The 12,467-nt window shown below is 35.7% G+C and overlaps 1 protein-coding gene across 1 annotated transcript in view; it reads right to left on the reverse strand.

Annotated features, from left to right (window-relative positions):
• Positions 1 to 11,650, reverse strand: part of LOC144227813 (uncharacterized) — a 311,366-nt gene extending 299,716 nt beyond the window's left edge. Inside the window, exons 1-3 of the mRNA XM_077759569.1 lie at positions 11,487 to 11,650; positions 11,212 to 11,297; positions 10,780 to 11,068 (exon numbers count right to left, since the gene is read on the reverse strand). Coding sequence (XP_077615695.1) covers positions 10,780 to 11,068; positions 11,212 to 11,297; positions 11,487 to 11,650 — 539 coding nt within the window. The remainder of the gene's footprint in view (positions 1 to 10,779; positions 11,069 to 11,211; positions 11,298 to 11,486) is intronic.
• Between the last annotated feature and the right edge of the window lie 817 nt (positions 11,651 to 12,467).

Raw genomic sequence — 12,467 nt, forward strand, 5'->3', positions numbered from 1 at the left:
CCACCCAGGTGCCCCTCATCATAATTGTTTAAAAAATGAATTAAGGGGCACCTGGGTGGCTTAGTCGGTTAAGCGTCCGACTTTCGCTTAGGTCATGATCTCGCGGTTCGTGGGTTCGGGCCCCGCGTCGGGCTCTGTGCTGACTGCCAGCTCAGAGCCTGGAGCCTGTTTCAGTCTGTGACTCCCTCTCTCTCTGACCCTCCCCTGCTCACGCTGTCTCTCTCTCTCTCTCCTAGAAATAAATAAAAAACAGTAAAAATTAAAAAAAAATTAAAAAAGTGATAAAACATCTTGATGTCTGCCTAAAGACATTCAGTAAAATTGGAAAGACAATATCTCAAAAAACTGACATCTAAAAATATAGTAATTAACTCCACAATATTGGTTATTATTCTATACTGAATTTATTAGTATGCCATCCTTCTTCATCAGACTTCATTTATAATAGTTTATGTCATTTGTATATCCATAGTATTTAATAATGTTAACGTAAAATGTATATATGTGTGTGTATCTGTATTTCTTGTTCACAGTCTCAACAGACTATATCATTCATCCACTCACTTAATTGTTCATTGAAAAATATTTACTGATTACTTGTGTCAGACATTCATTTAAATGCTTGGAAAACACAGTAAACACAATGGAAAAAATTATAATCATTCACCACATTTCTTAAGTTATGAAACTTAAAATTTTGCAGCATCTTGAACATTTTTATCTTGAAATTCTACCTGGTACGTATCGCTTATCTCTTGGATATATGTTTTTCTCCATTTCAACTTGTCTGAATTGATTATCTCACTGGTCAATTACTCTCAATTACTCTTCCTTGAACTCAAAAGTGCCACAGCTTGCCAACCATAGAAAACAATTCTAACAGAAACATTTCTTTATTTCCTTGCAGCCAACATTAAATGCAAACAACCAAAAGCCAAAAACAACATAGAAACATAAAAACCAAAAAACATTCACTTTAAGTCACCTTGGATGATGACATTACTTCACTTATGATGTCTAATCTGCAGCTTGCCTCAACTGAGTGGAGTAAAATATTCTGCTACATGTCTTCCTACCATCAGTTTTGCATAATATATAGTCCAATATCCACACAACAGAAAGAGTGTTAAAAATCAAATTTCTTTTTTTAATGTTTATTTTTTTAAGAGAGAGAAAGCGAGAGAGTGAACACAAGTCAGGGAGGGGCAGAGAAAAGAGGCTAGAGGATCTGGAAGTGTGGTGTTCGAACTCAGGAACCATGGGATCATGACCTGAGCTGAAGTCAGATACTCAATCGATTGAACCATCCAGGTGCCCCAAAAGTCAAATTTCAATGTTAGTCACTTGCTTCCTTCAACTAAAATAAATTCTGTATCTCAGTTGTCTATGCACCCTTGCAGTTTTCTGCCTGAACCTTATTCCACTTATTAACATAGCATTCTCCAGCCATATGGAACTTAAGAATGTGCATCTTTGTCCTATACTCTGGATCTTGAACATGCACTTCCAACTACCAGGGATACTTTGTCTTGATTGACAATTCATATACATATTTCAGGCTTCTGCTTAATCATCATTTTCATAAGGATGCTTTCTTCACTCCTAATTATTATGAATATTATTATATTATTCCCTAACTTTGTACTTCATTTCATAGCACTGGTAAGTTCATAAGCATATATCGTTATTTGTTTTTTAGCTATATTTCCTAATCAGACAATAGTTTCATAAAATATATAATCTGGTCTACTTACTTATTCCAGTACTTTAGCAACAAGATTTGAATACAACCTGTGTTGAATTAGTAATTGTTGAATTAATAAAGGAGTAGAACATTATTTAGATATAGAAACATGAAGTCCTTATATAAGAGTGGTCTTTAATGACCCACACATTCCCATTTAGTCCCTATTCATACTCTAATGTGAATCTACTAGTTTTTTTCAATCTCAAACAATGCCTTATTGCCTCTTTAAATTTTATGGATCAAATTTCAACTATTCCCTGTACACTTTTTTAGTTTTCTTTGTGTGTTCTTATTCCTATCATCCTGGACACAATCGCTTGCTTGAGTTTGTCATAAAATCTAGTCCATTCATGCTTGGCAAAGGATTCCACTGCTAAAACATCTAGTCTTACATTACCAAACATTTCATTTTCATTTTGATTTTCCATGTGTCAAATCTTCTAATTACATTTCCTCTTATGATTATCTAGCATTTATTACTACCTAAAATTATTTATGTATTCTCCAGATCAAAATGGAAACTTCTTGAGAGCAGCAAATTTTGTTACATTATTATTCACTGAGTCTCCAGTTCCTAGATCATTTTGGCATCTGCTAAAAATTAATAAATACTGTTTTATTGATTGACTACGTACTGTGACTTTATATATTTTTAAAATATTTTTGAAGACATATCCATTTGATAACAGTAGAAAGAAATATGAATAATAATTGTTTTCATTTTTTTAAAATTATTTTTAAATAAAACCATTTTCTGTGATCACCTAGAGTTATAAATAGAGTGTTTGTGATCAGACAAAATACATTTTACTTTTGTCTGATTAACAGCAGTTAATCAACAACAGTTGATTAAACAACAGTTTAGGAAATTATAATCTCAGCGAGACAAATTCTTAAGTGTACCATCATTGATATGACCAAAATGTGCTACACTGCATAGGTGAATTGTAAAAAGTAATGAACACTAATGGTTCCAAGAATAGAGTGTCAAGCTTGTCAGGGCAGATTACACAAAACTCCATGAATGCAATTCTTTGGAGTTTCAGTGACCTCATCAATCAGATAGGGATAATAAATTCTCTCTCATCTAGTGATTTTGATGATTTAAAGAAATATCATATATGAAAGGCTTAAGATATTTCCTAACACGTATTAAATAGTTATTGCTACCTATTCATATTGTACCCATATTAGTGAATATAAGGATATGATATCTCATACTGAATCACTAATATATAGACATGTAGGTGATAATATTTATTCTATATTTGAAGTATGGATATGTTTTTAATTCAAGTGCAAAATTAAACATGACCTCTGAAATAAGATGAGATGTTGCACTTTCCATAATAGCTTTTAGTTATTTCAGAAATGTCTGAATTACAGTTTTATTACCTACTGATATTTAGTGAAACAGAGTGGAAAAAAATCAAGAAGCACATAATTTACATGAAACAAACTCAAGAGATGTGTATGTAGTATTATATAAAACTTTTTGATGAGTTATAGAGAAGTCTGAGCAATTAGACTCTAACTGCCCTTGGCCAACTTAAGTACATAAGGTAAAGTAAACATAGTTTATATCTTATTTTTCTTTTAAAATGAAATGTCTAAATCTTTTACTGAGTTGACTAGAGTGCATCCATAGCATGTAGAATGACCTCATTTATGAAATAAACATGTTGTGTCAAATACATGTTACTCTCAATTCCAATTTTGAATTACACAGTGAAAGAAACTATATAAAATGCATAGTAGTTAAATACATTACTGGCATGGCCTATCATTTGTGTCGAAGAGAGGAAATTGAAACAATTGGTGAGAATGTCCACTTTTTCTGTTATTTGATAATTCTTGTCTCCATATAGTATATATAATTAAAACTTGGATATATTTTCCTATTATCATCCTACTTAATAATTTATCATAGTTTTAAACAGATATTTTAACACTAAACCTTTCCAGTGGAAAATAAGATTCAACTGGCGAGGCAGGAGGAGGTTGAAAATAACATTTACAAAAACATAAACATCTGCTCCAGGAATCTTTACTTGCTAAGTGATATGCAGTATTTCATTACATGCAATATTACTCAGCCCTGAAAAATATGTGTGTAGAGAATACAATGTTCAGACTTAGCTTTTTTGAAAGTTCTTTCCACTAATCCACTAAGAGTTTCACACTGGACAAATTATTTTGTTTGGACCAACTTTGGTTTCCTCATTTTTAAGATGTAAATATTAATAACAATAATAATTGTGTCAACTTAATATATAATAGATACAAGGAATATATGACATGTAAATCACCTATCTGATAATAACAGTGAACACTGGATAGATCAGTTACTATTGTTACTCAAATCAATAATAAAAATGCTGAATTCAATTAGTAAGTGACAGAATCCTTTTACAACTTACCTACTCGGTTATAGAGCCATCACACTTTTTTTTAAGTAAGCAAACTTAATTGATGATATAGAACATGTAAACAAATTTAATTAAAGAGTAACATTAAATAATTTCTTATGAAATATATTTTACTGAAACAGTATAAATGTAGAGCAGGAATAAATTCTAAATAATCAGAGGTTTTATTTTAAAAATCTCAAATATCTACAAATATTACCATTCACTGATTTGACTAAAAGATGCGGTTGGAAATAATCATTTACATTTCTCCTGCTTCCTTTTTATTCTCCATTTGGCCTGTAATTACATTAAGGTTACTATCAGTAGAACACTTCCCACTGTGCATCCCTATGAAATAATTGCACCACACGGCAAATAAAAGGTTTATATTCAGACTGTTATTTTGGGTTCTTCAGCAACACAAATGCACCTGTTCTCAACACAATTAGGATAGGCCATATTGAAGATAATCAAAACAAATAATGAAAAATGGTTTGCTTGATTTGCAAAATAAGGCATAATGCCTACTCAGGCACTGGCAAAGCTTTGATAGTGATGCTGTGTGGAATTAACATATTTAATGAAAATTGATTTTGTTTATGTACAGAGGTAATGGATATGCCTGCATAATTTCTGGGCATTGGCTCTCAGTTATTAATTATTATTTTATAATTCACCCAAGACAATTCAAGCCAAAGGTAGCATCTGTTTGGCTCTGAGGTTCTACTTAGATTTAATTTTCCAGTTCAAGAGAAATAGCTACAGAGAGTCAAATAAACTATTCAAGGTCAGAAAAACAGTAATCTTCCTTGATTAGTGATATACTGCAGCTCATATAGTGAATTACAGGAGTTAACCAGCAAAATAAATTCTTGTCCACGTATTATGCAGAGAAAAAAGTGGGAGAGTAGATAAAGAACTGGACTGATACTTGTTTTGTGAGGGGGGGGAGTGAGTGGGTGTGTGTGTCTGTATGTGTTTAAGATTTATTTACTTATTTTTAGAGAGAGAGACAAAAAATGTATCCCAAGCAGGCTCCACACTGCCAGCACAGAGTCTGATTGTGGGCTCAGTCTAACAAAACCAAGAGGTTATGACCTGAGCCAAAATCAGGAATCAGATGCTTAACTAACTGAGCCACCCAGTCGCCCCTGAATTTAACTTTTAAAAACACTTGCTTTAAGCACTTGAACCTCTAAACCACTATCCTGATTGGTACATCTTCTACAGATTGGTCAGTTATGTAACCTTGACATTTGCATAGTGCTTTTACAGTTTAAAATTCATGGTAGCATTTAGTTCCATTCCAAACAATAACTGCAATAGAGATTTTGTTAACATTATTACTTCACAAAAGTAATCTGTAATGAAATTGTATCAAGAAATTGAGATGAAGAAAGAATATTATAAAATTCATACATTTAATCAGTGACATGGAAGGAGTCAGATCTTTGACTATTGTATAATCCAGGACTGTGTATCTACTTAATTCTGTAGTAACTCTCTAATACTAATCTTGCTGTAAAGGTTAGAATGTGGCTCAATCAATATTGGATTAAATGAATTGTCCTGAATTCTCTTTCTGTTGTACACTACTTCCTCATTCAGATACATTTTTTTAATGTTTATTTTAATTCTTTTTAGAGAGAACAGGAGGGGCAGAGAGAGGTAGAGAGAGAGAATCCCAAGCAGGCTCCATGCTGTTAGTGCAGAGCCTGATGTGGGGCTCAATCTCAACTATGAGATCATGACCTGAACTGAAATCAAGAGTTGGACACTTAACCAACTGAGCCACCCAGGTGCCCCCTGATACAATTTTTTTTTAATGCACTGTTATGATTCCAAGTATATTCCTCTGTGAAACTTTGCAACTTTATAGAAATTATCTCAGGCATGAGGCATGAAGGAGTGTTTTAGTTCCCAGTTTTGCCTGTCACTAAATCACTCTTAAAATATAATGTAAATATTATTTTTAGGGAATATTTGTCTCCCTTTAGATAATTAAGTTATAGGACTAGTTAAAAATGAATATATTAACAAATCACACTGCATGAGAATCCATCAAATCATGGCTTTGTGTCTTATAGTATACAATCATACATATAAATATGCTGTCTATGAAACCCCTGTAGAGTTTAAAAGGAACAATCTCTAGCATTAATAACAATTCTATATTTTAGCTTGGTATTTTTTGAGCAGTTATCTCTCCCCTTGTATGGCATATATTTTGATTTTTTAAAGAATAAGATTTCAGATAAATTTCTCTAAAGACTAATTTATAATATACTAAATGACATAAATTTGAACATTTATCAACCAGAAAAAGGTAAAGAGAATAAACTGCCTCCTCATTGCTGTAGAGTTAATGAAGCAATATTCTATGTAGCTTTTCATGTCCACAGTATAGGTTCATATCACACATACTATCATTTGAGTTTAACAATTGTATATAAGTGTGTGCTCTTTCTCTACACACACACACACACACACACACACCACACCTTCTTTATTTATTCATCTTATGATAGATACTTAGGTTGCTTCCAGATCTTGGCTATTGTAAATAATGCTGCAATAAACATAGGTGTACATACATCTCTTTGAATTGGTGTTTTGTTTTATATGGATAAACACCCAGAAATAGAATTGCTTATTCTAAATGGCATTTTTCACAAAACTAGAAAAAATAATTCTAGCATTTGTGTGAAACACAAAAGACTCTGAAGAGCTTAAGCTATCTTGAGAAGGAAGAATGAAGCTGAAGGCATCACATACCCTGATTTCAAACTACACTACTAAGCTATAGTAATCAAAACACTATGGTACTGGCAGAAAAATAGGCACACAGATCAATGGAATAAAGAGCCCAGTAATAAACCCATGCATAGAAGGTGTGGAAAAGACAGTCTCTTCAATAAATGGTGTTGGTAACATAGACAGCTATATGCAGATGAATGAAATTGAACTGCCAGCTTATACCATAACAAAAATAAGATCTCATTTTTTATGTTTCTTTTTTTAAGCTTCTCTTTTATTAATTTTGAGAAAATACAAAGAGCAAGCAGGGGGTGGGGCAGGGGACACAGAGAGAGGAGGAGACAGAATCTCAAGCAGGCTCCATGCTATCAGCGCTGAGACCAATGAGATGCGGGGCTCAAACTCATGAACCATGAGATCATGACTTGAGCCAAAATCAAGAGTCAGATGCCATCTGAGCCACCTAGGCACCCCTAACATATTTCTTTTAAGAAGCTGATCAGAGTTATATAAGCCAGAAGTTACATAAAATGACTTAAATTCTTCTGAAAATAATAATATGAAGTTAAAAATTTTAAACATATATATTTGAGATGTATGAACAGTACCCATAAAGTAACACTTACGAGAATCCATAACTTTTGTAGGTAAGGTGGAAAAATAGTGTACTTTTACAGAATGAAATACTCTTTGGTGAAAATGTGGGAGATAGTAAAATGTGCCAGAAAGATTATCAAGTCAATACTTTACAATAAATCACTGTTAAGCTTCACCTTCTTTTCATCAAATATCTAATTGGATACACACTATGCATCGCTTCTCTGCCTTTTAGATAAGATCAAGTGTGGAAACACACTATTGCAGTTACAAAACTCATCAAAATTTCACGTTCATTCTATGAAAAATCAGATATCTAAAGATAGAGAAATTATTAAAAAACATGTTTACACCCTGCTCCCTTATTATAGGAAATGATTATTTGACAAACAAAGAACTGTAGCTATGAAAAATGCCAGAAGATATTCACAGATGCAAAATAGCTTGATTACACTCTATTTCAATTGGGCGTCCAAAAACAGCTGATTCAGTGGGTGCTTATTAAAAGCTTCTGAAAAAGAGCTGTCAACAATTCAATTTGCTAAGGAAAAAAAAAACTGTTGAAAGGAGATAGAAATGGGTCTAAAATTTTCACCTTTTGGAACCAAATATACTGGGTACTAAAGGCTTACTCTGATCAACATTTGTGCAAATATTTTCCTTTTCAATTTTAACACATTCTAAATTTATAAATTTGAGTGGAGTGTGGAAAGTGTGACCTGTTTTTCCTGAGCGTTAAGTTTTTTACTTAGTTTTATCAGGCTTAAAGCATAAAGAAATATTACATATGTCTAGAAGAAACAGAGGGACATCTAAAGTTTCTTCCAGAAACTTTCTATAGAATTTAAGTTTTAAGTCATTTATTACATTGGTCTTGATAGACATACCCTTGATAAATATCATTGCTATTCTTTCAAGAGGAGCATTTCTTCTTAGAAATATTTTTCTTAGGCATCTAATTTCAGGTCTATAAATGAACTAATGGTTTTGAAGAATCCTGCCTGAAGCATAGGACTGTGGGGAAATTGTGCAGTAGACACACAGCACTCCAATGTACAGAATCGAAACCTGACTAGAGAATAGAAGTTTCAAAATTGTTACATCCTTCTTTGTTTACTTATGTTCTCAATAAGTAAACTATTTAAAACTACCAGGAGTAGCTGGAAGCACTTTACTTAAACCTGCTTCTTTGCTTCTTCACCGCATGCTAATTAATATAAATACACTTACAGAGTTAAAATAAAAAAGAAACCAGCCTCAAAAATTCCCTGGGCAGACAAAATTAGTTCAGTCATACAAATAAAGCTTAGTCTAGCTTATTTTGCAAGACTTCTTGTTTATGCCTTTAGAAATCATAAGCAAAACTTAAACTGTATCCCAAGGTTGATATGAGGTAACCACTGACCAATTTCTTATCATTTAAGAAAATTCTAATAGTATAGCCAATCACTATCAAGAGGAAATAGTTGCTGCCTTCTCACTACATAAGCTGCATTATGACAATTTATCCCAGAGCCTTATTCCATGTTTTAGTTTGAGTGTTCCTGGTTTGCAGACTGTCTTTTTGGCATGTGCATAATAAACTTTCACTAATTACTATTTCAGTGAATCATTGGTTTTACTTCCATTTCTGAACTTTTGAAAATATATTATTAGATATATGGTATTAGCTATAAATGTGTTTAACATATATAATGTATATAAGTGTATTTAACATTAATTCTAAAAATTATTGAAAAATTGATATCTGCCCATTAGAATTGCAAGTTTTGAGTTCAAAAACAGGGAACACTCTCTGTTATTTGTTTTCAACATGAAACAAAGAACGCCTAAGGAATATATTTGAGTAAATAATAAATCAAACTAGGAAAGCATCTCTCTGCACAGATTCAAAATAATTTCTCCTGAGTGGTGAATGTGTCAGATGTATAAGGAATAATATTACACACAATATCCAGGATTATGAGATTAGTACTGGGAACAACTCTGAATATTATCATATTACATAAACATTTCTTATCAGTATATTTGGTTAAAAAACTTACTAGATCTTTAGAAGATACTTATACAATGATACTGCACTCAAATTTATGTACCCATATTTAAATAATGTTTTTTATAATTGTATATAGATGTATATCCTAATATTTATTTTAAAATATGACTTTAACTGAAAATTTGTATATATAGTTATTTTGCAACATTATCTTTCATTTTTTTCTGATTAGTAGTCTCTGTCAAATAAAAAGGCTGGTTTTATAATGCTCAGATATAGAGAATTTATGACAGAAATTTTATAAACTCAGATTATGAAGTTTAGGGAAATGTTCTTAAATAATTACAACGGCAATTTTGAAATTTTGATAATTTGTAAAATTTCACTTTTTCCTTTTCTTACCCTTCTCAATGAATTATTCTATAATGATATAATTTTTAAAGCATTAAAAGTAAAAAGAATTTTCGCGTGCATCCTCTCATACACACAGGAAAGACAGGCATTATTTTCTTCAATTAGAATATGCACAAGGAAGGTTAGAGAATTTGAGATTTGCTTAAGGCTATTCTGATGCACAGAGTAAAAATAATAAATGATACATAATATATAGTGAATAATATATTGTCAAATAATAAATTGTGAGCTAGGTTATTCTGTAGTAACAATCAGCCCCAAATCTCATGGGATAGCACAGGAAAAGTTTCTGTTTTGATCATGGAAGAAGTCAGGGTCCTGGGTTGTACATAATTATATGTATACATAGGGTCACCTGGGTGGCTCAGTTGTTTAAGAGTGGGGCTCTTGGTTTCAGCTCAGGTCATGATCTCACAGTTTGTGACTTCAAGCCCCAAGTTGGGCTCTGCTGATAGCAAGGAGCCTGCTTGGAAGTCTCTGTTTCCTCCTCCCTCTCTCCCTTTCTTTCAAAATAAATTAAAAAATAAACTTGAAAATTATATGTATACATATATAGAAACATTTTATATATAGATAATGCATACATACAAAACTGTGCATGTATTATATATTATATAACACGCACATTATATATGTTAAAATATGTATTACACACTTAAAATATGTGTATTATATAACATGTGTGTATGTATATGAACTTACACATATATGGTAAATAATACGTACGTGTAGATACTGCGTTGGTATAAACACAATTTATGCTACATCCTCTGGTAGTTACTATACTTGTGATACATGTTTGCACGTATAAAAACACCACGAGAGCACCCAGAATGGGCCCCGCGCCACGGGCCTACCTGGTCCCCGAGAACGTCCAGGAAGGGCACCCGCAGGGCAGCCAGTCGGGCCACAGCAGGGCGACCAGGTCAGCGTCGGCAGGCTCAGGAGACGCCGCCCGGGCGAGTCCAGACCCGGAGGCTACGAGGACCGGCTCCTGGAGCACTTCCGGAAGATGTTCAGGGAGCTGCCAGCCGGTGCCCCGCCCCCCGCCTCCCAACACGGCCAAGCAGCCAGGGTGGCGGGCGGCGCTCGGGTGCTCGAGGCCACAGAAGGCCTGCGGGCGCCGGCCGAGAACCGGAAGCAGCGCTCAGGGGCCGGCCGAGAACCGGAAGCAGCGCTCAGGCGCCGGCCGAGAACCGGAAGCAGTGCTCAGGCGCCGGCTGAGAACCGGAAGCAGCGCTCAGGCGGGCAGCAGCCGCGAGAGGTGGCTGTGGCTACGGGCCTCTCACCTGCCCAGGTGCGCGCGCTGCTCGGCCATGCGGCCGAGAGGCTCAGGTCGCCGCGCGGGAGACGGGCCTCTTCCACCTGCGCCTGGCTGCAGGGTGAGGCCCACCAGCCCAGGCTCCGGCTGGTCGGCCGTGGGTGGGGGAGTGTCGGGAGGGCCCTCTCTGTGCTCTCTGCACGCGGTCACGCGGGAGGCCACCCGACTTCCTCCTGGACACTGGGCAGAGACCCCTGGTGTGTAACCTCCTGCTTCTAGAAGGTGCCGGCCCCGCCCGCGTACAGCCTGTGGTCTGAGTCAGGCCCTCCTGCGCCCGAGGCCGCCGCACCCGGCCCCTCCGAGCCGAAGCTTAGGTCCCTGGTCGCGGGACACAGGTGCTGAGCTTGCTGTGTAAACAATGCTTCAGGAATGTTCGGGCTTAAAAGCAGATACGAATTGGGCGACATGAAGCGGGATCCTTTTAAGAGACGAGGCTCAGTCTGGGATCTCAGATGGCCTCTGACCTTGTGCAAGGCAGTTTGCTTTCAAGCAGGTTTATTTTGCAGCGATGAAAAAGCATAAACGGTAAGAAAAACCCAGGTGAGTCCTCGATCCTTCCCATTGCCACGACCTAATGGGAGAATGGGCGCAGGAACGGGCAAGTCAGACAGTAGATCGTAGACTCAGGATAGAGGTACTTTCTCGTTGCCATGCAAGTCAAATCAAGTCACATGGTCACTTTTTAATTGATCCTAAAATTTAACTCAGGCTTTCCCCAGAAGTATTCTTCCCATCCACTCAGATCATCAAGCTTAGAGTCTATAATGTCTGGATAAATAAAGAGTCTGGGGGACGCCTGGGTAGCTCAATCGGCTCAGGTCATGATCTCATGGTTGGTGGGTTGGAGCCCTCAAGTGGGTTATAAACTGACAGCTCAGAGCCTGGAATGTGCTTTGGATTATATCTCCCTCTGTCTCTCTGCCCCTCTTCTGCTTGTGCTTTCTCTCTCTCCCCCTCTCTCTCTCTTTCTCCCTCTCTCCCTCTCTGAAAAATAAATAAAACATTTTAAAAAAGAAAGTGTCTCTACATCTGGTAAAATATAGAGTGGCTTCTGTATTATGTCTTGAGGTAGCCTTTCTGTGGTTGGATGCTCATGAACGAAAAAGACAAGTAGCTGCCCCTACTTTGCCCAATCTGCTCCCAAAGCCAATAGCCACACTCCTAGATAATACTGGAAATACATCCTAGGAATTCTGTATCTTTTTGCATCATTTCTTTATATCT

This window comes from Crocuta crocuta, unplaced genomic scaffold, assembly GCF_008692635.1.
Source record: "Crocuta crocuta isolate KB4526 unplaced genomic scaffold, BGI_CrCroc_1.0 scaffold183, whole genome shotgun sequence".
Lineage (NCBI taxonomy): Eukaryota > Metazoa > Chordata > Mammalia > Carnivora > Hyaenidae > Crocuta > Crocuta crocuta.